The 26,265-nt window shown below is 47.3% G+C and overlaps 1 protein-coding gene across 1 annotated transcript in view; it reads left to right on the top strand.

The window, feature by feature from the left end:
- Positions 1 to 26,265, top strand: part of LTN1 (listerin E3 ubiquitin protein ligase 1) — a 183,175-nt gene that overhangs the window by 11,362 nt on the left and 145,548 nt on the right. Inside the window, exons 10-13 of the mRNA XM_078877327.1 lie at positions 17,926 to 18,120; positions 20,039 to 20,291; positions 22,470 to 22,945; positions 24,709 to 24,750. Of these exons, the coding sequence (XP_078733453.1) occupies positions 17,926 to 18,120; positions 20,039 to 20,291; positions 22,470 to 22,945; positions 24,709 to 24,750 (966 nt within the window). The remainder of the gene's footprint in view (positions 1 to 17,925; positions 18,121 to 20,038; positions 20,292 to 22,469; positions 22,946 to 24,708; positions 24,751 to 26,265) is intronic.

The raw sequence follows: 26,265 nt of genomic DNA, 5'->3' as shown, positions 1-26,265 counted from the left end.
TTCAGATTGCATTTGTGAGCGTGGTGCAATATGGTATAACAATCCCCCATACTCTTCATCCAGAAGTGGATTGATAAAATCGTTGCATAATATTACAGTACCCATCTACCCGGCTCTCTGGTGTTTACCGACCCTATCACTTGTGCCACCTTCTGTCTTGTATGTTTTTTTTATTTTATTGACACTGCCGGTCTCGTTCTGTCTCATTCATTCCGACCGACCGTGAGTACCGTGCTGTCTGACCTCAACAAAACATTTACCCTGGAGGAAAATACTGACGTAAACGTTTAGTGAACTGAGCGTAAAATCTATTGTCACGCGCACCAAATTACACGGTACGGCGCCGTGTGTTGTTGGCGTTCGAATCGACGCATCGCGGCGGTGGTTTTGACGCCAGGGGGCGGCGTTGCTCCGTGCACCTTCAGCAGCGTCAGTGACACAGCCCTTCTGCCGGAGCCCCCCAGCACAGCCCGCTGTAAGAACAACATTGTTTGAATGATAGTCATAATTCACACACCTTCGGCAATTCACTGCTCGATGAAAGAGACCTCCCCACGCCTTGTCGGCCGTGCAGGTTGATCGTGCATCACCACGCCATTGCGGATTGGTGAAGGGGTGGGGGGTGGGGATGTTCAGAACTAAACTAAACTATTTTTAATTCTACAGGGTAAGGTCCCATTGAGCTGTGTAGTTATTTTTCAGCAGCGTCCTGGTGACAAATGATAGCTCAACGAAGTGGCTTATCCCGTGGACATTTATAGCAGCCAAATACTCCAAATGCGCGTTTCTACATGTGGAGGGAAAAACCGGAGGACCTGGAGAAAAATCCATACAACCACGGGCAGAACATGAAAACTCCAAACATACAGCAGGCGTCATCAGGGTCGGGATCGAACCCATGACCTCCTGCATACCAGGTAAGGAAGATAACATCTCAAATATCACTCGCCACTTTAGGGAAGTGGTGGAGCAGTGCTTTGCACGCTGTGCTATGAACCCGGTAAGCTCAGTAATAATAATTCCATTTATTCACCTTTTACCCAACGTATTCACCCATATCAGCCACTTATTGATGGAGCCTGAATTGCAAAAAATTGCTAAGTGTTGGCAATGACAAATTGACAAATTATTGCTTGGTGCAAAGTCTTGCTGATATTGTTCACAGGATCACAGGGTATTATCGTTTTCCCCACTGAAACAGTGATGCCGGCTCACAAGGGTGATCTATTGATTGAGACCCAACAAAAGTAAGAGAGAGAATGAAGACAGGAAACTATTTTTAAATCAAAAGCTCTCCTTGTCTCCCACCAATCTCGGCACACCGACCGAGTCTCTTGACCATTCTTCTCCGTGCAACATGTAGCCATTGCTTTCCCGATATTCACTCGCCCGTTGAGAAGACGTTACTCGCGATATGACAAATCAGTGTGGTTTCTCTGTACATAGATTACCCTCCAAATTTACGTACTCTTTATGGATATTTATTTCAATGTGGAGATAAGAGAGAAAGCTGCGCTACGTGTATTTCCATCATGACAACACCCAAAGTATATTATGTAGGTGTCGCCAGGGCTACCCAGAGGTTCCTGGAGGCGGCCTGGGGCAGCATGCTACTTGGGGCCCCCTTATTCCGCCATTCCCAGGCTCCTTGTGGGACCCTCTCCTTTACACAAATCCTGGGGTCAAATTGCCCCTTTTGACCGCCTTTCTGGGCGGTCCTGGGTGTCGCAGCATCGTGATGTGCATTGCAATGCCTGCCTCTGGTTCCCATCACCTGCTCGTCAAGTGCGCATCGCCACAGGTCGGCATGCGTGAGTTCCACTCACTTCTCGTATTTGCTGTCCATTTGGCATGCTCTGTCGCTAATTTGTCCAACCTGCGTCTCGTCCAACAAATTCCAACGACCGGCTCATGTCTGCCGGTACATTTTGTCCTCTCGTCACGTTTCGTTATCCGTAGATTAATGAGCTCGTGTCACTTTAATTGGAGAAACCCAACCCATTCAGAAGGGAGCTTCAAAATGACGCATATTTGCCCCTAATAACCCGCAACGGCGTTGGGCACGAGATGAGTTTATCCTGAGCCCCTACAGGGCAGACGCTGCGATTGAAGTGTGCGATAATGGTGGCACGTCTGCTTATTGTTAAACAAGAGCGGTCGGAGCCGCGATGGTGTCCGGCATCTCGGTTACATAACGCCTCTGCTGCCCCGCCACCTCGGTAACCTGACCTCTGCAGACAAACAGACGCTGAGCAGCGTTGGGCCTGGTCAGAGCCTGCACCGGGGACCACCTGGGGTAGCTCAAGCAGCCGTAGGTGTCTCTGGTAGGGATTTTCGTTGCCCTCTTGGCTGTGGCTTGGATAATTAAGCTGTGCACCAGCAGCCTTTCTAGGAATGTGTGTGTGGTGTGGTAGTCATAGACATGTGTACAGACACACGTACACGCTCTACCTAAAAATACATCCACTGACAAAGATTTCCCCCCCCCCCCATATAGCCTAATACAGACTGTTGGGGAAAAATGCTTGTTAGCAAGCAGTGATGAAGACCAGATTGGCACACTGGAGTTTGATTTTGCTAGCACCACACCCGGCTGCTTTTGTTTCCCCAGTTGTGATGTTTACAGTGTGCCAGTACTCATTTAAGGCTGACTTACAGGCATATAGACCGAAACGCACACTTACAAATGCACATACAAGGACACATACTGACAAACAAGTCTACACACATGCAGAGAGATGTGAACTTATAGCATATGCTTGAACCAGACCCACAAACACACACACACAGACACTGATGCAAATATACACAATTCTGTACACACACATTCACAGATACAGACACACATGCAGATTCACAGATTACACAGACACACTAAGACACACACATGCCACCCATAGCCAACTGGAATGGACAATTCATGTAACTCCAAATGCAATACAATTGAACTAAATTAAGAAAATACATCCAAATGTCAAAAACACAACATTCTTTGGTTCTAGAAGGGCTTTTGAGAACAATTTCCAATTTCCATTTGCTCATTATAGTGATGAAATAAAGAGGAAAATGAGAGCATGTTGGAGTACTTTTGCAAAACTGGACATAGCAATGTGCCCCGAGAGGAATGTTTTCAATCGGTAATTTCAACTTGTAACACGCCGCATGGTATTTGCTCACTCTCGAAGAATCGGAATCTTTATTTAGACTGGAGGAATCCGATGAGCAATGAAGATCTTGTTCACAGGAGAGAGAATGACTCGGGAGGCGTGAGGAACCACAGACAATCAGTATGGCAGCAACCAGGCGGTGAGCTGCCACTACCAACAGTTATCCAAGCTCTGCCATCCCCCATATATTGTGCTGATTTATACACCTCCCGGCAGAGATCTGAAACCTGGTAACTTCTTAATCTTTTCCTTTCGCATCGTACATAGCCAACCGTGCTCATCGGATCTGATATGTGGTAATTGACAAAGAGAATTGAGCAAATGCTGAAAGTTGCACAAAGACGCATGGAGAGGGACAGGAAGAGGAACACGTGGATTAGAGAAGACGCGCAATTAAGAGACACCGTGTTGTCTGTGAAGAAAAGGAAGGATGTATCGGCAGGACACGTCGCTCGAAAAAATGACGGCTGGCGGTGGAGACTAACGGCGGAGTCACAGTTAAAGGAGAGAACACTTCCGAGAGGACGTTGGCCTTGAAGTTGGAGCGGTGAAGTCGGAGCACGTGTAGCAGTCAGACGGATTTTCGCATTGCAAGAGGGTGAGAGATGGCGACAGTTTTGCGACACCCATCCATCATGGCCGGGCGTTGGCAACCAAAATATTTTTTTTCGAAATTTGGTTTAAAAAAAAAACTCTTTCAAGAGCTGCAATGCATTTGAATACGAAACGGTGGCACTTAATAAATAACGTCACGAAGCAATCTTAAAGAGCCACACGTGGAGATGGAGCCTCAGGTTGCCGTTCCCCTGGTCACAATGATGACAACGAGCGTGAATTTGAACAATTTCTGGTCCCAATTTATGGACTTTCCTCTTCTTCCTCGTCCACCTTGTACCTCAGTAGGAATTATTGAGGCTGTTGTTGCGCCATCTGTGCATTAACACCCTCCACCAGGTCTTTCGACTGCTCACTCATTCTCCATCAACTCTTTCCCTTTTTCGTCTTTGGCTCTTCTGTTCCAGCCGATCTGTCTTCCCGTGCCAAAGTCAACCGTCGGCGATCCACTTGATTTTTTTTTTCCCACGAAAGCCAAGCACAGGAATAAAGAAAAGCCCTAATATAAAATAACAAAAATGTCCTTCACACGCCGTGCAAAAACAGGTAGTGGGGCCTGAAGTGCGAAGCCCCAGGCCAGGATCAGATCTTGGGTGAAAAAAACACATATTTGCTCTGTAATCCTAGTGCTTCCTTTCGACCACGGCAAATATTTTCTGACCTTCAATTCGCCCGGCGTAGGATTAAAGTGTGTGCACCATCCGAGCGCGACGCCGCGTCGACCGGGGCTCGCGCTGCCGAGCGGTTAGAGGCGGACGGACGAATGTTACGAACGCCGCTCCGCCGTCCGTGGCGTTCGAGCGACATTCGCGCGTTTGCCACGGTGGCTGGAAGATGTTAACTACCTCGCCAGGTGTACATGAGGTTGTGGGTTCGATCCCGATCTTGATGACCGCTGTTTGTTTGGGATTTGCACATTCTCCCTGTGGTCGCGTGGATTTTTCTCAGGGTTCTCCAGTTTACCCTCCACATTTAGAAACACGCGTTTCGAGTATTTGGCTGCTATACATTTCGTTGAGCTATCATTTGTAGCTGACAAAGAGCTGTAGCTTAAAATAAATAGTTTAGTTTACAGAGGAGGACGTCCGTCTCCTCGTTGTGAGAGCAGCATCGGTATTGAGGGCAATAGGAGCCTTCGTGCCCAATGTTATAGCAGTGTTAGCGTTTTTAGAGGAATGCTCGTGTTCATGATGATTAATTGGCTCGTCGATTAAAATAGACTTTTCCAATCTTACGACACATGCATGGACTCGTGCGTGTGTGAGCTATTTAAAGTGACACTTGTTACATTAAAGGTTTGAACAAGGCTACACCAAACGAGAACACTATTAACAGGCCGGTACAAACAAAACAAATACAGTAATATTTGTATCATTCCTTTATCGCGAATGCTTAGGCATCCTGGGATGGACATTTCGGTGGTGTACATTTAACAGTGTGGCTTTACCCCCTCACCGTTCCATGCCAGCCTTAATTGGTGCTCACTAACAACACTTGCCCCAGCAGTCTGTTAAGGCTATCCGTAGGGATCTTTATCTTTTGCGTGCATGTGTGCGGTGTTTGTGGATTCTCAGGCTTACATGGCGTACATTTGAAACGCCGTATTTTTCGGCCAATTCATCGTAGCGTTGGATGCGCGTGTGGGTGTGGGTGTGAGTGCACATGCCTCCCGTGCGGGTGTCCATGCGTGCATTTTCATATTTTCTTCACCGCGAAAAGATAAACTAATGTTTCTCCAAAAACAATACGTCCCCCGTTTCAACTGGACACTTTTAATCTTGGTGCCAGATGGCCCGGGAGGGGGCGCGGTCGGGGGGGTGGGCCGGGGGGGGGGGCCGGGGGGGGCGTTGCAGCAACTGCGTTGAGAGGCATCGTCTCCTGTGTCCGATCTCTCGCGTGAGTTTTTGCTCGTCTCCGAGCACAGGTGCTGGAGCACAGTTTACGTTGAAAAGAAACCAAACTAATTTATTTTAAAATTTACCAGGTAAAGGCACACTGAGCTATGTAGCTATTTTTCAGAAGCGACCTGGCTATCACAAATGATAGCTCAAGGAAAGTGGCTTATCATCATGTGGAAATTTATAGTCGCAGCCAAATACTCTAAACGATTGTTTCTAAATGCGGAGGGAAAAACTGGAGGACCTGGAGAAAAATCCACACGACCATGGGGAGAGACATTTGCAAACTCCCAATACTCGATTTAAAGCTTTCGTGACTGCAGGGATTCATCTTCTTGGTTCTTTTGGTAAAGTCACGTAGAAGGGAAATAATAAAATGATAATTATAAAACATATATTATTTTATTATGTTTTAGTTTTATTATTATAGGGAAATGATAAAATAATAAAAATAAAACATAATATATTATTTTAAAATGTTTTATATTTATTATTTTATTATTTCCCTTCTACGTGACTTTACCGAAAGAACCAAGAAGATGACTCCAAATACTGTATGCGGCAGGGTTGGGATCGAACCCACGACCTCCTGTAGTACACCAGGCGTGGTAGTTAATATCTCGCCACCGTGGCGCGCGAATGGAGTGAATGCAAGCTAACGAGTGAGTGAGCGTGGCTTGCCCACAAGGCATTTGTTTGGCTGTGTGGCAAGATCATCTCCCGTCTTATTCGCGTTTCGCCTGCCAGAAATCGACGCGTGTTTTGACGCTGGCGTTCGACAGGAAACAGAGAAAAACTCAATGTTAGAGACGCGCTGGATAATAAAACTGCAAATGCGGTCCAAAGCCTCATCGCATGATGAATCCACGTACGTGTTTTTCCCCTGTTGTAGGGCACTTTTATTAATGTTGATGTTGGTGAGTTTTAATTGGTTCTTGTATATCACATCCCATGCACTCTGTTAATCTTTTAATTAGAATTCACACTGACATTTAGCTTACGCCATTTTTTTTTTACAAATTCATGTTTTTGATAGTTTTCAGGATCTGTGCTGTACTCATTTTAAGAAGAAGCATCCACGGTCTATCCACTGTGGGACAAAAGCCTCTCCAGGCCGACATTGTTTCTCAGTCACGCGACACAACAATCCACTTAGCACCTGCGTATGAGCTGAATTCACTCCATTTCTACAGTTGACCATCCTCTTTGGAGTATTCATGCCTTTGGCTGTACTATTAGCACACAATGAAAACGATTGCCATTTAAAACCCTCATTGCAGTGTCTTCTGTCATCGCTTGTATTTGTTTGATGATGTTGATGACAGCACAAAGAGCAGGAACATGTTCCAGACTCCATGCACAACATCGGGGTGATGGAGGGGTTTGGTCCACGCTGTGGAATTTTTGTACAAATAGTGAAACTTCTGTACCACTTTTAGTTTTGTTTTCCACGTTGCTCAGTCCCTTGTCCATCGTCTCAGTGAAATTAACTGGAAAGTTGGAACGTCGGCGCTAGTTTTTTTTTATTCCTAAAACTCTGCTCCAGCTACTTCTCGTCACATTGCGCGCAATAAAAAAACACCTCGGAATTTTTGTGATAATTGGCGTATTTAACAGGCAGCGTTTTTGTGGTGAACTTCTGTACAAAAGGCCGGCATTTGCACTTCCAGAGGGCCACCTAGCTAGCGGTTAATGGTAATTAAATGAGCCAATAAATCTACACTCATTCATCACAATCAAAAGCAAGAAATGTACGCATTAATTTACATATACTCGACACATTGGATAAGAATTTTCATTTATCCGGCCTTTAAATACCACAGAAACTCCAAAGTGTGTACATCTGTAAATGCAAAGCCTGTTTGTCAATCCACTGCTGGATGAGGGCCTTCTGACACCAGGCAGGGTTATATGACCATACTTCACCACGCTGGTCAGTTGCGGGTTGGTGAGGGGTAGAGTGCAGAACAGCACTGGATTTTACCACACTGCCCTTTGCTGCCCACAATGTCTACAACTACTCCACCTGTTTTATGCGTGGCGATTGCCCATCCAAGAATCATCCAGGATCAACCCAGCTTAGCTTCCGAGGTTTGATGGGATCATGTGAGTTGGTTCTTGGGGATTTAGTCATTGGCCATTCTCAAAGTGCCTTGCACATGAATATTTTGTCACCGAATGCAACCTGTATGACAGTTCTAGATTTGAAGCTTTTGTGACTGCAAGGATTCATATTCTTAGGTTTTTTCGGTAAAGTCACGTAGGTAAAAAAAATAAATTAATAAAAGTACTTGAAACAGCAATCGTGCTGTGACGGTTCCACCTGAAGACGGAAGCTTGTGTTGCCTCCGAAAAATCGTGATTTTGATTTTATTTTTATTTAACTTTTATTAATTAAAAATTTTTCCCTACGTGACTTTACCGAAAAAACCTAAGAATCTGTATGACGGTGCTTATATACAGTGGCGTCCCTTGGATAACAATGGAAATTCCACATTACCATGGTGTGGGCCAGGCTGATTGCGGCCGAGCGTGATTGTGCACGGTTGTGATCCAAAAGGTTAGGGTGAGGGGGGCGGAGGCTGGCATCGTGCAGCTTTGTGATGTTCTCATATCCGCTGCTGCGAGGTGTAGAGAAGTGGCAGGATAAAAAGTAGGTTCGTGAACCCATCTGTGTGGATCTTTGGGTGGGTGTTAATCCTTTTACCTGAGTGTATTTTCCCAGAGTATTCTTCGTTTCTGTCTCACATGTAGAACACCGATGCATGGATGTGGCCAAACGACCCAGTGCAGTACTTATATGCGCTTGAAATCTCGAGGCTGTGTGGCTTTCCCTATAACACAACTACATTATTATTCATCCTTGAGAGAGAGAGGTCTAATAGTCAATTTTACAATTGTGAGCCAAGCGTGCTCGCCGCAGTACCACCTGGCCGGATTTACAAAAACGGTAATGTTTTCCAAAAACTTATAAATAAATAAATTCCGGGGAGCCGTTACAAGAATAATATTGAATCATCTTTTTGAGTTGGAGTGGTCCGGCCTCGGCTTTTCAAGAGGCGTCCAATTCACTGTGGCCCCGAGCTCGCTGCCGCTACGACCGTAATGGTTTTATGAGTGAGACTTCGGGGGCGGTCGGGGCTCAGGGGAAGCGGGGTATGAACGCCTGCTTACAAAAAAACAACCCAACCAAAGATTCAGGTGGCGATAATGTCCGGGGCAATTTTGCACAGCTGCTGCATCCCGATTCGGCGCCCTTATTGAATGAAAACGCGCTTCATTTTACATCTGTACATTTTTAAACGTTCCCGATAAGGTCACGTACGGTACGGTTAATGTCCCAACAAATTTGATGGCCGTTTGAAGTTTGAACCCTTGACTTCGGCTCAGTGTGCTCAATATAGTCACTCCTGGCAGCCAAGGGAAACAAGCGTGGCCTCCTTGCAATGTTTCACTCGGGTGTAATCGGATCGCATTTCAGCCACATGGCGTGGGCAGTGCTGGATTCTGTCCTGATGATTCGAATGATACTTTGAACACGTTGGGATCCCTCTCGATGTTCGTGGGTCTGTTCTCTTTAAAAAAAAAATCTCATCGTTGTTTACCCAGTGAAGCCTCCTCACTCGAGACTTTTTCAAGAGGGTCCTGCCAAGTTTTCGCAATCGGAGGCGATGTTGCTGCTGAAGTGTAATCCCAGTCGAGTAATTTATTCGGCGTTGGATGACTGGCCAATACAAGTTGCATTGTATCGGGTTTTGTTTAAGCGATGGAAGCAAACCGGACAACACTCAGAACAGGAGGAGAACATACAGACTCCACAGAAAGGCACCCGAGTTGGAGCTCAAACTCAGGCCCTTCTCTCTGTGACGCACGAGTGTTACCGCCGCGCCAACATTTCGGTGGGCGAGCGCGTTCGGCGTTTGCGACCACCCCGATTGCCCGTCTTGGTGAAGCGACCCGCATCGAGCGCGCGCGGACGAGTGCGGACTCTTGCGCTCCGCAGCAGTGTTGGGTCCGAGGAGTAGCCATCTGAAAAATTCCTTTGAAACAAGATAATGCGCATACCTGCCCCCCCCCCCCATTATTAGCGTTATTGACGTGGGAACTCTAAGTGCTCGACGATGTCATTTTTCACCCGTTACGTTCTGGCTAATGAGAGACAGAGCCAAGCTCCTTGTCGTCCCTCCTCCTTGGGTTTTCCCCACTGTCCCACCACGTGAGTCTCGTTAGCAAGCGCCTCTGTGGACTTGGGCGAATTGATAGCACGGCTGAGGACTCGGGCGTTTCTGGGATGCCGGATACGCAGTCGGTGTACGCTGCCCTAGCCCCCAACGCATAGCCACAACCCTCGGTCAGGTGGCAGCAATTCTTGCCTCTTGACCAGCAATTCCTGCCAAGCGCTAGAATTCTTATTCTCAGGTTTTTTCGGTAAAGTCACGTAGGTAAAAACATTAAAATTAATGAAAGTAAAATAAAACAAAACAAAATAAAATTCACGACGTTTCGGAGGCAACACAAGTCTCCGTCATCAGGTGGGACCGTCACAGCCGAATTAGCTGCATCAAGTGAAGCAATGATTCAAGATGTAATCCCTTATAAGCAAGTTGAAGGGAGGTGGAGAGGGGGGGGGGCTTATCAGGCTGTGGTAGCCAATGAATGGAAACGTATCGGGAGGGAGGAGGAGCGGTGATCAAAGACTGCACGCAGTGCTCAACACAATGAATGGAGACGTGTCGGGACGGAGGGCGAGCGGCGATCAAAGACTGCACGCAGTGCTCAACACAATGAATGGAGACGCGCCGGGACGGAGGGCGAGCGGTGATCAAAGACATCACGTAGTGCTCAACACAATGAATGGAAACGTGGCGAGCGGTGATCAAAGAACAATGAAGAGATTACTGTTAAACACTGTGGATGTTAACACTCGGTGAAGTAAATTCAAATAGTGCCTGTCAGATAAGATGGTCCAAAAAGTGTAATTAAGTCTTTTTTGCGTGGTTAATAACATCTTTCCAGTGATTACTGAGTTTGTACCCATCATCACGGTTGAAATTATGTCTGTGTTTGTATATTTGTATGGCTTCGTGTACAAACCTTTGATGGTAGCCCGGAGGTTTGCAGAGAACCTTGGTCTCGGAAAAGACAATTTCATGAGAGCCCGCCGAGTTGTAGCAATGATCGGCAACGGCCGAAGAATCAGTTCTGCCGTGTTTCAGATCTGACTTGTGCTCGCGGACACGATCAGCAACATGACGTTTTGTTTCTCCAATGTAGCAATCACCACAAATGCAACTCAATTTGTAGACTCCAGGATACTGTAAGTCAGGAACGACATCCTTCACAGATGGAATCAGATCACGGATTTTATGCACTGTACTGAATCGGACTTGGATCTTATGTTTGTTTAGAATTTTGGAGATCTTTTTGGTCACGCCTGCTATGTATGGTAACGTGATAGTTTTGGTCAGAGTTTCATGTGGTTGTTTCTGTGTGGTGGGAGAGACAGCTTGGCGGATAGTGCGGTCAGAGTATCCGTTCATCCTGAGGGCCCGATGTACATGTCTTAATTCATCAGTCAGGTGGTGTTGGTCAGAAATGCCATGGGCTCTGTGGTATAGCGTTTTGATGAGAGAATTCTTTTGAGATGGGTGGTGGTGGGAATCCGGTTTCAAGTAGGAATTTGTGTGGGTGGCTTTCCTGTAGACAGAATGTCCCAAGGATCCGTCAAGCCTCCTCTTAAACAGAATATCCAAGAATGGTAGTTTACCGTCTTTCTCCACTTCCATGGTGAATCTGATAGATGGGTGTCTAGAATTGATGTGGTCCAAGAAGTGGTTCAATGCTGGGAGGCCATGTGGCCAGATGACGAAAGTGTCATCCACATATCTCTTCCACAGGGAAGGACGCAGGGTGGATGTCTGGATGGCGTCTGATTCAAACTTTTCCATGAACATGTTGGCTATAACTGGTGACAAGGGGGAGCCCATAGGAGTACCCTCATTCTGTTTGTAGAAGGTGCCATTCCAGGTAAAATAGGTGTTGGTGAGGCAATGCCTAACCAGCGCAGGTACATCAGAATTCAATCCATGTTGGACTAAGTCCTCAATTATTGTTAGGGTGTCCGGTACTGGGACTTTGGTAAACAAAGATACTACATCAAAGCTGACGAGGATGTCATCAGGAGATAGTACCATGTCCTTAACCATAGAGACTAATTGGGTTGAGTTGAGTACTGCCGAAGAGGTCTTGCCTGTGAAGGGGAGCAGAGTATCTGATAGAAAACGGGCTAGTTTGTACGTCGGAGAGTTTATCGTCGACACGATGGGTCGTAGCGGGGTGCCTTCTTTATGGATTTTGGGAAGACCATAGAGTCTGGGAGGTCTTGCCGCCGATGGTTTTAGAGAGGGACGTTTGCTTGGTTCGATTAGGGAAGTCGAACTCGTGATGATACTGTTGGTTTTTGTCGTTAGGCTTTTAGTGGGATCGTTTTTAATTTTGGAGTAACTCCCATCATTAAGCAGGTCCAGGATTTTGTTGTTGTATGAATCTTTATCCATGATGACCGTGGCATTGCCCTTGTCTGCCGAGAGGATGACTATATCATCTCTCTTTTTTAAATTCGCGAGTTCAGAGCGTTCGTTTTTGCTGATGTTACTAGTGGGTTTCTTAGCATTCTTAAGAATAGTAGCTATTTCAGCTCTTGCTACATCCGCATGGATGTGTCCTATGCCTCTGAGGGCTACATCAATCTGAGAAATCATATCCTCTACTGGTATATATTTAGGGGTGACGGCGAAATTTAGTCCTTTGGCCAGTACCGTTTTTAGATTGTCAGAAATTGGAATGTTACTCTGATTAATCCTGGACCTGCTTAATGATGGGAGTTACTCCAAAATTAAAAACGATCCCACTAAAAGCCTAACGACAAAAACCAACAGTATCATCACGAGTTCGACTTCCCTAATCGAACCAAGCAAACGTCCCTCTCTAAAACCATCGGCGGCAAGACCTCCCAGACTCTATGGTCTTCCCAAAATCCATAAAGAAGGCACCCCGCTACGACCCATCGTGTCGACGATAAACTCTCCGACGTACAAACTAGCCCGTTTTCTATCAGATACTCTGCTCCCCTTCACAGGCAAGACCTCTTCGGCAGTACTCAACTCAACCCAATTAGTCTCTATGGTTAAGGACATGGTACTATCTCCTGATGACATCCTCGTCAGCTTTGATGTAGTATCTTTGTTTACCAAAGTCCCAGTACCGGACACCCTAACAATAATTGAGGACTTAGTCCAACATGGATTGAATTCTGATGTACCTGCGCTGGTTAGGCATTGCCTCACCAACACCTATTTTACCTGGAATGGCACCTTCTACAAACAGAATGAGGGTACTCCTATGGGCTCCCCCTTGTCACCAGTTATAGCCAACATGTTCATGGAAAAGTTTGAATCAGACGCCATCCAGACATCCACCCTGCGTCCTTCCCTGTGGAAGAGATATGTGGATGACACTTTCGTCATCTGGCCACATGGCCTCCCAGCATTGAACCACTTCTTGGACCACATCAATTCTAGACACCCATCTATCAGATTCACCATGGAAGTGGAGAAAGACGGTAAACTACCATTCTTGGATATTCTGTTTAAGAGGAGGCTTGACGGATCCTTGGGACATTCTGTCTACAGGAAAGCCACCCACACAAATTCCTACTTGAAACCGGATTCCCACCACCACCCATCTCAAAAGAATTCTCTCATCAAAACGCTATACCACAGAGCCCATGGCATTTCTGACCAACACCACCTGACTGATGAATTAAGACATGTACATCGGGCCCTCAGGATGAACGGATACTCTGACCGCACTATCCGCCAAGCTGTCTCTCCCACCACACAGAAACAACCACATGAAACTCTGACCAAAACTATCACGTTACCATACATAGCAGGCGTGACCAAAAAGATCTCCAAAATTCTAAACAAACATAAGATCCAAGTCCGATTCAGTACAGTGCATAAAATCCGTGATCTGATTCCATCTGTGAAGGATGTCGTTCCTGACTTACAGTATCCTGGAGTCTACAAATTGAGTTGCATTTGTGGTGATTGCTACATTGGAGAAACAAAACGTCATGTTGCTGATCGTGTCCGCGAGCACAAGTCAGATCTGAAACACGGCAGAACTGATTCTTCGGCCGTTGCCGATCATTGCTACAACTCGGCGGGCTCTCATGAAATTGTCTTTTCCGAGACCAAGGTTCTCTGCAAACCTCCGGGCTACCATCAAAGGTTTGTACACGAAGCCATACAAATATACAAACACAGACATAATTTCAACCGTGATGATGGGTACAAACTCAGTAATCACTGGAAAGATGTTATTAACCACGCAAAAAAGACTTAATTACACTTTTTGGACCATCTTATCTGACAGGCACTATTTGAATTTACTTCACCGAGTGTTAACATCCACAGTGTTTAACAGTAATCTCTTCATTGTTCTTTGATCACCGCTCGCCACGTTTCCATTCATTGTGTTGAGCACTACGTGATGTCTTTGATCACCGCTCGCCCTCCGTCCCGGCGCGTCTCCATTCATTGTGTTGAGCACTGCGTGCAGTCTTTGATCGCCGCTCGCCCTCCGTCCCGACACGTCTCCATTCATTGTGTTGAGCACTGCGTGCAGTCTTTGATCACCGCTCCTCCTCCCTCCCGATACGTTTCCATTCATTGGCTACCACAGCCTGATAAGCCCCCCCCCCTCTCCACCTCCCTTCAACTTGCTTATAAGGGATTACATCTTGAATCATTGCTTCACTTGATGCAGCTAATTCGGCTGTGACGGTCCCACCTGATGACGGAGACTTGTGTTGCCTCCGAAACGTCGTGAATTTTATTTTGTTTTGTTTTATTTTACTTTCATTAATTTTAATGTTTTTACCTACGTGACTTTACCGAAAAAACCTGAGAATATGAATCATTGCAGTCACGAAAGCTTCAAATCTAGAATCGCTAGAATTCTATTGGTTACAATGCACCGCCACCTCCTCGTTTCATAAATGATCCCACTGCTGTCCAAATACCCTCTCGAAAGGCTCTGCAAAGCTCCTTCTAGTGGGGGCCCTTATGACAGCATTGAGTTGAGCAAGAAATTGCAGGGTTGCACCTTTACCTTTTCTCTCAATGCACCTTGGGTTTGAGGAACTCCTATCGCACGCATGTGAAAGAACACCTTCGATTAGCACGGTTGACTACGTACTGTGCGAACGAAGTTCAACATACATACATAGAGAGATAGACATATTCCAAATACCAACCACCTCTTATGTTCAAGATATGTACCTAGACTGTGTGTCCTGCTCTGTCCAATGCAAGTCTGAAGCTTCATTAAGGACTAAAGACATTTTAAACTAATGGTGAAGTGTGCCATTATCTAGCACTTCGGTGCTATTTCTGCAACGTCACTCACACACAACGTAATGCAATGATAGTACAGGGCAGATACGAGAGCACGCTATGGCGGTCATCATCAGTCATGGTCAATCCGCTGCTAGATGAAGCCCCCACCCAGCCCCCCCCCCCGCCCCAAAACTGCCGCCACATCTGACGATCCTGCGATGCATCGGTCCTTTCCATGGCGGTGCTCTTGGCAGAATGCACCTCCAAAGTTGTGAGAGCAGGATATGAAAATTGTGCGGAGGTTGATGTTCGTAACTTTTGTAAAATGTGTAAATGACGAGAAGAAAAAACACATCATAACGCAATAATACTGCGTGCTGGAAAAAAACCCGTAAGTTTTAAACAACACACAAAAAACACATCATAACACAATAATACTGCGTGCTGGAAAAAAACCCGTAAGTTTTAAACAACACACAAAAAACGTGTTACAAGCGCATGGTGCCTCTCCTGTGGGTTTTGTGCGTTCCGGTTTTCTCCCATGCACGGAATTGCTTGTGAAGTCCCGGTGTGAGACAGTGCAGCAAGTAGGTTGTTGACAGAATCTCTGTGCGGAGTTTGGTTGCTCTCCCGTTGAATGCGTGGGTTTGGTGCAGGCGTTTTGGTTTCCTCCCACGCACAAAATTGCTCGTAAAAAAAAAACCCGAAGGCATTTGTCAAACAACGTACGGAAAAAGGACACTCGCGCAAAAAACAAATGGTCTTAAGGCTCTGCGTCAATTTGCCGAATTATATTTTAATAAAAAACATGAAACACAACATTTTGCACTGGTCACTCGACCTCCGGCCGGAGTCAGGACTGAGGTTGTTTCTGCGAGTGTCGGCGCTGCATTCGCCCCGGACTGCTGAGCTTGGCAGAGGCTTGCACATCCTCATCGTATTTAACTGCGTTCCACAGCACTGTGTACATTAAACATCTGGGAACCATTAGAGACACTGAAACCAAAATGTGCTACATTGTTTAGAGGTGGTGGTTTTTTTCTTTCACTCTACACCGAGTTGAATACCATCTATGCGTCTTTGCCCATAGTACTGTTGTTGAGATGTGCACGCTCAGCGCGTATACTTGCATTTGTGCCTGCACACATTTGTGTATATATATTTGTTTGCGTGTGTGTGGGGAGTGGTAGTGTAGCGGTTAGCGCGTTGCTCTATGAACCCGGCAACCCGGATGCGATTCCCTCTCACAGCCAACACCAGTGACGATTATCTGAACCGGTTCTGGACCTCCCCCGAGGTCGACTCAGACTCAAATGACTACCTGGTGCGGTGTGTAAAAATTTTCACCAACCCCCTCGTGTGTTGTGCCAGCCTTCGTGGGTGCTCGCTAACAGCACTTGCCCCAACAGTCTGTTAAGGCTATACGGGGGGGTGTCTTTGTCTTGTTTATGCTGCTGCAATCAGGTTGTTTTAATTCGACGCTGTCCGTGTATACAGTACGCAATGCGCTTCACCTCATCTTTCACCGTGGAATGCAGCCTGTTGCTTTGCGAGTTGGAGTTTTTTTTTATGCTGTGCCGCCCCATCGGAATGGATGCGGCACCGGATTCCTCTCAAGAAGAATTCGCTAAATATTTGTGTCTCAGCGTCTGCCACTTTAAAAAGGTCCGAAATAGATTTTTATTTTGCATTTCTTGTCAGCGGGGGGGGGGGGCAGCCCATAAAACAACTGCAGGCTACGTGACCACCCTGCAAAGGGCTCGACAATGTCTTTTTTTTTGTTCCATCGCTTTTCCTTTCTGCAAAGTAACAAAACTTAAATTCCGCATGACTTACGATCACAATGTATATGATTACAGAGGCCGGGCATGACCCTCTTGGGATGTCACATATGCCGCACTCGAACATCAAGTTTAAGAGTAACTGACGTATTGGATTGTCGCGCTGCACTCTCGTTTTATTGACCGAAGAGAGTGATGCAAGCCAGAGTGCCTTTTTAACGCGCCGTCTTTGTAACCATAATAATTTTTGCCCTCTATTTGGTTGTCCGTCGGTTGAGCTGCGTTCGGCTCATTGGCAAGCGAAGCCCCATACGGTGTTCTGACATGTGTTTTTGCCGACACTGGCCAGCAATAGCCTCCTCGTTTGTTCGGTGACGTTACAGATTCTTCGCCGGTTAAGACTGCAGGTTAGCCTTGGTGGCCAGGCGGCTTGGAGGGTTAGAGTGCTGAACTGGCACTGCTGAGGTCCTGGGTCAGACTGCAGGCAACCAGCCGCCCATGTTTAAACTAGGATCTCAAGTGTTATGAGTTGATTGTCACCAGATTCAAACCCAGCCTCTCAGTTCAGTGCCCCTACTCTGAGCCATCACAGCCACACAGTCACCTTATGTCATGTAGGTTCCGTATTAAAACACATTCCTGCGGAGGGAGCTGGTAGGAACGTTGGGTTTCTCGGTCAATGGCCAGGGTCAACGGCGGCGTGGTGTATTCCGCAAATATGGCCGACTGAGGGCGGGCACAAGCCGGCGTGAGTAGGTTAAACGTTGAGTTTTATAAGGGCACCACGGGGTGACCAGCCCCTCCCCACCCAGCCCCACCCTCCCCACCCAGCTCCTCCCCACCCAGCTCCTCCCCACCCTCCCCACCCAGCCCCTCCCCACCCTCCCCTCCCCACCATACCCCACCTTCCCCACCCAGCTTCTCCCCACCCTCCCCTCCCCACCCAGCCCCTCCCTGCACGACGGACGGACACGGTAATCCCCTGGTGGCTGGTGGAACCAGTGGGTTCCTACCAATAAAAAATGTACGTGACATGTGTGCTGTTGCTGTTGCTCAACAGTTGCTACCCCTGGTGGAGTTGGCCATTGCGGACCCAAAGCTGCAGCAGTCGCCAGTCTTCGCGCAGCTCTCCGAGCTGCTGGCTCATTGGGGGCGGCGATCGGAGGACCCCGATCTCCCGCCAAACCAGAGGCAGGCTTACTGCGAGCTGCTCGCTGCATTCTGGGAAAGCGTCGGGAGCACGTGTTTGGCACAGGTAAACTCGCGCACGCACGCACGCGAGCACGCACGCGAGCATGCACGTACGGCGGCGAATGATCGCGGTGAAACGCACCGCGTTGTTGAGAGATGCATAACCCTCAGAGCTTTGCCCAAAGGAATACATGACAAAGGCCTTCTTCTAATGTCAGGAGTTAGCTGTTCTTCTTGGTTCTTTTGGTTAAGTCACGTAGAAGGGAAATAATAAAATAATAAAAATAAAACATCATGAAATACAATTGTAAATTGCAAAAATCCCTGCAGTCACGAAAGCTTTAAATCGAGAGTTAGCTGTTGTCAGGCAGTGGATGCTGGATGAGCACAGTTCTGATATAAGCAACCAAAAAGAGATTTATACAAGTCTCCGTATTCATAGGCAGTAATTGCAGCTAATATTTTTTTTCTCATTAAATAGAGCTTTAAACGAATACATGTCTTTCCTTTCTCTTGAGTAGACCAATGAAATATACTTTTTTTTGTGAAGTTAGCAGTGGTTGTCCTGCAGGAAGACTTGCCCCTGCCATGAGAATGTGGCGTTTAACCTCCATCCGTGCACACCAGGGTTGTTAGCGAGAGAGGAGGGTTGCTGTGTATATACACGTTTGAACAGGAAAGCGCTTTGATATTTTCTTGAGCGTTTTTCGATAACACGGCAAGCAACTAATTTCCTACAATTGCTCAAATTGCAACATGTAATCTAATCTCTGGTAATTGAGATTACGAACCTTTTGCAATCTGTTCGGTAGTTTCTTTTTACCTCGAAGGTATTTTGGTTTACTGTTAGTGAGCGTAGTACAAATTAAATGGAATCAATACTGCCGTTTAATTTTTTTCAATGTAATATTTCATGTTTATATAGTTCAGATGGGCAACTGTCAAATAGTTGTACCCTTTATGGCTAGGCTCCCCTTTGTTCTTTATAAATGATGCTAATGATGCTGTTGAAGATAAACTAGCCTGCGCAGATTACATCAATAATTACCAAAGTACCGATGTGATTACAGTAATTGGAGTAAAATTAACCTTTAATGCTCCACGGACGTTAATGATATCGGTTAAAAGTATGAAAGGGAAATGTACAGCATAGTACAAATTAATAAAGACCGTTAAATGGACAGATCAATATCTCCATTGCACCAGTTCTGCGTTCAAAAGACACCTGCGCAATTATGAAGAGAACAAAAAACACAACAAGCACGAGAAGAATCTTCTTGTCAACGTTGCCTTGTGATAGAAAATAAATATATTTTCTAAAATAAATATGTGACCAATGGCCCTCCATCGGAGCGGTAAGAGAGCAGACCGTTTGGCTGACTTTGAGTCCTACAGCACACTTTACTACGTAGTTCCTTGGAACAAAAAGATCTTGGTATTTCGACTGACTGAATGCTTTAATTGATCTCTAATATTCTACAGAGTGCCGTTGACTAAGACTGCGTCTAAAATAAACATTCTGGCAACGTTAACGCGGCATCCCCGTTGCCGCGTGCGCGTGTGTACGCATGCGTGTGTGTGTGTGTGTGCGCGTGTGTGTGTGTACGCCTGTGTGCGTGTACGCCTGTGTGCGCGTGTGTGTGCGTGCACGTGCGCGTGTGTGTGCACATGCGAGTGTATGGAGAGCGGTAGGTAGTGTCGCGGTTAGTGCATTGCGCTACAAAGCCAGGTACCCGAGTTCGATTCCTGCTCGCAGCCAACACCTGTGATGATTATCTGAACCGTTTCTGGGCCTCCCCTAGGTCAACACTGCCTCAAATGAGTACCCGGTGCGGTGTATAAACATCGCACGAAGGAGACAAAGGCGTGGTGCTGGCCACCGACCCCCTCGTGTGCCTCGCTGGCCTTCATACGTGCTAACAGCGCTTGCCCCAACAGTCTGTTAAGGCTACACGGGGGTGGGGGATCTTTGTTGTACACAGGTGGGTGCACCGCAGCCCGAGCGGGCTCTGCTTGGCGTCGCCGCTCTCCTCTCCGCCCTCCGCCAGCCCGGCGCGGGCATGGCGCAGCCCTCGGCCGTCACGGCGCGTCGCGCCAAGAAGCCGGGACGCATTCGCTTTGCGCCAGAGCCCGGAGTAGAGCGGGCCGAGGCTGCAGGAAACGACAGCAGCGGTGGCGGTGGCGGAGCAGAGGAAACCGCGGGGCGGATTGAAACCGGCGCGACGGACGCCCCGGGTACGCGCGTCGCATCGTCGTGCGCATTCCAGCCTTGCGCTCGAGGATTTTTTTTTTTAAAGGGGGAAAGCCATGAGATGTTTTGGTTAGGCCACGTAATGATGTTGCCAAATTGGTTGTTGCGTAACCCTTCACCGGCCGATATAGCTAAACAGGTGAAATTGTCAGAGGTACAGGCGTATAACACGCCGATTGTTATTGTTTCATCTCACCGGTGAATTGAAGAACGATTCTGACAACCAAATTCAGTAACAAGATACAACGCAGAGTTTTAAATGACACCAAGCATCCTCCTCAGGTCATAAAACCAGAAAGTCAGAATAACCTTTTGTTATGACAGCACAGGAGCAACCAATCACACATCGTTAAAAAGCACAGCACACTTCGATGTTGGTAATGATGAGAGCTGTCCAGTGGAGGCTCATGAGGTCCTAAACGACATAGGTACATGGCAATGTGACGGCTCTTCTGCTATAATAATAAAAAAGTAAAATTAACATTTCATTTTGTAAGACCTTGTCAAACAGGTCCCAGTAAAGAGCGCAGAGATTTCCCGGCACTTGCCCGGCAGAGTGGTGTATGACGACATGCGGAGCGCCGGCTCCCACAATGCACCGTGCATTGTGACGCTTATTTATTCCCATGTCCTGTTCACATTGTCCTGGAAGGTAGGGCAGTCTCGCCATTCCGAGGCTACTAGAGGGTGCTTTAGAGGCTGCACGATTGTGACCTTTAAGTCTGTTTTATCATTAACAAAGCCCCAAATGCGTTTCTTACAGCCGTTGAGACGCATCCTCGACATGTACTTGTAGAATAAGAGTAACTGCTGTTTGGTTGTGCATCTTGCTTGAAGTGTATGTGTAGTTTCAGCTGTTCATGATTTTGGCATGGTATTTTTTTTTCCCACACAAAGCATGTACAGACATACTTTTGTAAAAATGAGTCCTCGTCATGTATTCATTTGGTGAATTTCCACAATTCGGGGTCATCATTCAATTCATGAATAACCGGGGGTGGTGGTGGTGGCTATGTAATCCTGCACTGTGGATGCGAGGGTTGGTGGATTGCACAAATGTTGTGAAACTCCCTTCCAGTGGGTGTTGAGGTGGTACAGCAAGTGGACTAATCGCCGTCTGTTTCCAAGTTGACCCTTGCGTGCGTGGGGTTTCTCCAGGTGTATAAACACTCAGTAATTGGCTGAAAACATCCTAAAATTTAAACTATGATGCAGGACCCTCCTGAAAAAGAGTCATTGGACTCAACGTTGCACTCCTGGAATAAAAAAAAAAATCTCTTTTGTTATTGTGGTGTGTGTAGTCGATGCCACAGTGGCTGCAAGGCTTCCATGAGCCGAAAAAATAGATACAAGTCCAATACAATCAGTTGTTAAGCGCACTATTTGATGCATTTATCTTGAGCTCCATTTAGCGGATCATTTGATGAATCGTGGCATGCCCGGTTATAAAGCCAATGATCACACGCTGATCTGCTTCTCTCGCGACAGCTGGAGCTAGGAGTTGGGCCTGAATCCTCTTGATTTAACGTGTTGTTTGTGCAGCATCCCTAGCACGTAAATGAAGCCCCTCTTGTTTAATGCGTGTTTACGCGGGCTGTTTGAAGTGTCCTAACTCACTATCGTGCTCGCGGGAGATATGCATCCCTCCGCGTCTGTGATTCCCATGGTCTGAAATTTGCGGGATGCTGCCGTTGTTTAGTGGATTTGCGCACAATTTGTTGCGGTTAAATTTCACGGCGCGGCAGTTGAAGCAATAGTGCAAGTTTCTTAAATCTCCCATCCCTCTGTCTGCTCAGCAGTCTGGAGGGGGTCGCACGGTGCGATAATGTGCGAGTCCTACCATCTCTCGCAAGACATCTATCCAGTATGAAAGAGTAGGCTAAGTACCCTCTAGAAGGTCTCTAGAGCTTCCATTAGCAGAGGCCCTTCTGCCAGAAGTGTATGTATGTTGAACTTCTTTCACACCGTACGTAGCCAACCGTGCTAATCGGAGGTACGGGGGAAGAACTTGAAACTCAACACAAAAAGCAGTTGTGAAGATATTCGTTTTCAAACGATATGATTTCAAAGTGCATCGCTCCAGTGGCTTCCTAATATCGGACTAAAGAGCGTTCCAGATGGCAAACAATTGCAGTGCTGCACCTTTTTTTCCCCGCTTCCAGGCTCTGACGATTCCACCGGTGCCAGCGAGGACACCGCGGCCCGTGACCCCGGCCCGGACCCGTCCGGGCCCCTGCCGGCGCTGTGCCGTCGCGCGGCGCGACTCGGCCTGTCCCGCGCACGGGAACTCGGCTCCCTGCCGCACCTCGACTTCCTCTCTGCCGTGCTGGCACTCTGTCCCACCGACGATACGTTCCGTTCGCTGCTCGGAGAAGACGACGGAGTGGCCGAGGCTCGTGCGAGCCGTCCGTCCGACGTGCGGCCCGAGGCGCGACCGAGCGACGCTGACGAGCGGGAACGCGCCGTCGAGGTCCTGGGACCGTTGCCGGCGCTGCGGTTCCTGCGTGACGCGCTGCTGCCCTGGCTGGGCGAGTGCCGTGCCCCGGAGCGAGCCGCCCTGGTGGAGGTGCTGTTCAGCGTCCTGCGCGCCTGTCGCGATCAGAGGCAGCGCGCTGATATTTTGGACGACGTGTGCAAGGTGTGGCTTTCGAGGGGGAGGGCCTTGCGTGCGTCTGTGCGTATTTTGCTACCGTCGGTGTCACCGCTATTGAGTGACGCTGCTTGTGGTTGGTTTTCTCAGTGCCACGCGGTTGTGCTCGGGGAGACCAGGTATTAAGTCCTTGCTAATCAGTTGTAAACCAATCTCACTGCCCATGTACTTGCCTACACGTCTGCTCTATCTGCTTGCCTGGCTATTTACCTTCCCACCTGGCTACTTGCTGTCCTGCCAGACATTTCATCATCATCATTAGCCATGATCTCTCCATTGCTGGATAATAGCGTCCCCTTTGCCACCATCACCTCTCGTGTTCTTGCGATGTGACAATCCATCGAGCACCTGTGCACGAGTTGATTTCATCGCTTCATCTCTGTGAAGGATTACTCTGGGCACATTCGTTGTTTTTGGCTTGTGCGCTATAACAGCTGTTTGTGCACGGTGGTCAACTCGGACAAACACTGTCCAGGATCCATCCTGCCTCCCTTGCTCACTTCCGTTATCTGCCGATGCCAGGGAGGCATTTTTGGCGATTGATTCCTCGGCGACATCGAGCTAAAACAATAAAACCGCATGGCAGTGCGCAAACTCCATGCGACGTTTTGCCTTTGCCGTTGTCAGCTGGGCCTGAGAATTCAACCCCAGTGAAGCCTCGAGAGCGTAATGGAGTGCAAAAGAACTCGCAAACGAACACCTAAAAGACCCAACGTGAGAAGATGCCTGTGTTTGATCTTCCACGAAGCTCACGGTTCACCCTAAATCGCATCCACTGCACATTCCATGGCAGCAGATGCGGATACCTGATGCACAAATGGAAAAGTAAAATCTCTCCAACGGTGTGCGACCAGACTGGTCTGGATGAAAACATCCACACCAGACTGTACAACGTATAATGACGCAATGCCCGATCTGCAAATATACGGAGGGGACATCACGGCGATACACTCCACTGCTCCTGATGCGGTTATCGGGGCTTGACCACCTGAATGTGAAATCGTAGTTGTTGCTCTGCGTCTACATCAGCCGTACGACAAGAAGAAGAACGTGGGCCGAGCGGCCGGTAGTTGACCCTGATGGAACTCCGATCCATCGCCGGCACGATGGTCGTCACAAAGCCCCGTGGGGCGAGTGTTCGTGCGATCGGTCGTTGGCGCGTGTTGGATCTTCGTCAGCGGTGTGAGGACATGACGCCGGCGTGTGTGTGTGTGTTGCCCGAGAGGGCTGCTCGCTAATTTCAACATCCTATGCATCGTTAACGCTTTGTTTGTAATAAATCAGCGCGATTCTTTTCTTTTGGTTTTCAACTGTTATTCATCAAGAAAGGCAAGGGCAGAGAAGGCCACGGATGGGGCGGAGGGAAAAAAAATCGGGGGAAAAGTTTACGGTGTGTTTGGTCAGAAAGCGATATTCGCAATGAGCTGTAAAAAATCTAATTTGTATTTTACTTTTGCCATCCGCAACTGAAATAAGAAAAGCAATCTCGTAATTTATTATCACAACAATGTAAGTCTCATTAGGCTTATTATGATTTATCAGCTCATGGATTTAAACATTCGTACGCTCACAACACATGCATCCAATCTTGTATGCGTGAGATAATGTACTTTCAGTTAATGACGATCATCATCGAATTATACGCGTTAGGATAATGCAGCAAATGAGAGATAACACATGGGAGACATAACAAATTAAACGGAAAAACACATTGCACAAAGTTAATCGGTTGTTTTTCTTCACATCCACAGATGAATCTGGGGCCGTCCGTTCTGCTGCTGCTCATTCAGAAGGTAAATACCAGTGCGCAGCAGCAACAACATCAGTGTGGACGACTCGTGCGACTGACTAATGCACCGTCACGAGTCGGTGTGACCGACTCATGTGACTGACTAATGTGTCTGACTCATGTGACTGACTAATGCACCGTCATGAGTCGGTGTGACTGACTCGTGTGACTGACTCGTGACTGACTAATGCACCGTCACGAGTCCGTGTGACTGAGGGAATGGGTGAGTGAGCGAGTGCCTCCCGCAAATTCTAATTCTGTATTTGCAGGGCGATGAAGCTTACATTTTACGTAATTATACTTGAGCGAATGTTTCTAACTCGCACCTTAAAATATATACGTTAGATTTTTATCGATTTAAGTTGATTAATCGATCAAAACTGATAATTATGTTTTGTGGTCCATAACTCGGGCTGCTTTTAAAACGGTAGCCACCCCCACATCCTGCCTCGCGAAGACTGCAAACCTCCTGCAAGCCGCACCCATCGTGACACTGCTGATCATGCCGATGCCCGTCACCTAGCCCCGCTCATCGCCTCCCGTCCAGCGGCACACATGGGAACACGTGTGTGAGACTTGTTTCCCCCCCCCCCCGCCAACTAGTTTCGCGTTATCCGATTGGTCGAGTAATCGAACTGATTCCCAGAAATATGCTAAATTCCTCTTGATATGCAAATAATTTTGTCAAGGCGCTCTACCCCCCTCCAACCCAGCTTAAAAAAGACGCTCCAAGCCTAGGGTTGTCATTCAGACTCTGTCTTCTCGACACACCTGTTCTTCACCTGAGGACGGCTGCTTGCATTGTGGCCGAAACGTCGTGAGAATTATTTTTATAATGTTTTATTTGTATTATTTTATTATTTCCATTCTACGTGACTTTACCGAAAGAACCAAGAAGATGATAAGCAGAGTAATCAATTGCTTTTAATGCAACGGATAGTGCAGCTCTGGTCACACATTCATGGCTCCCGTTTGGGAGAGGAGCATCCGAGCCGCCGCCAAACAACGAACTGTGCAGAGGCCCTGAACAGGTGCTGTCCTGGGTAGGTCTTCCAGGAACATGACAAGGCCGAGTTTTTGTTCAGTTCTGCAAGAATGCACCGCCTCGGAACACTGCATTTACATGCAGTTCTCCCCCCACTTTGGAATTGTGAGATATTCTCGCCGGGTCGGGCCGATAAAAACAAGACACATACTTTAGATATTACGTATACATCTTGACGTGTGTTTATAGCCGTAAACCTTATTGAGTCTCAAAGAATCACGTTTAAGAAGGTCGTGATTTACGATGTTTGGCCATTTAATTCTGGAGCATTTCGTCTACTGTTTGGATAAATTAACTCTTGGCAAAACATTATCGACTGATGATGTTGTTCGTGAGCAAACGATGCAATCTGCCACAGCAGCATGCTCTTGGTTGGGACAAATAGGCTTATTGTAGAGATTTCAGATTTAGTTCTGTGATATCTTCTTTGCAGGGCTTTTCTCGTACACAAGGTGGTGAACTGCTAGTTGTGAG

Source organism: Lampetra fluviatilis, chromosome 47 (assembly GCF_964198595.1).
Source record: "Lampetra fluviatilis chromosome 47, kcLamFluv1.1, whole genome shotgun sequence".
Taxonomy (NCBI): Eukaryota; Metazoa; Chordata; class Hyperoartia; order Petromyzontiformes; family Petromyzontidae; genus Lampetra; species Lampetra fluviatilis.
Note: the sequence above shows the minus strand (reverse complement) of the source record. Positions and strands in the feature narration are given on the sequence as shown.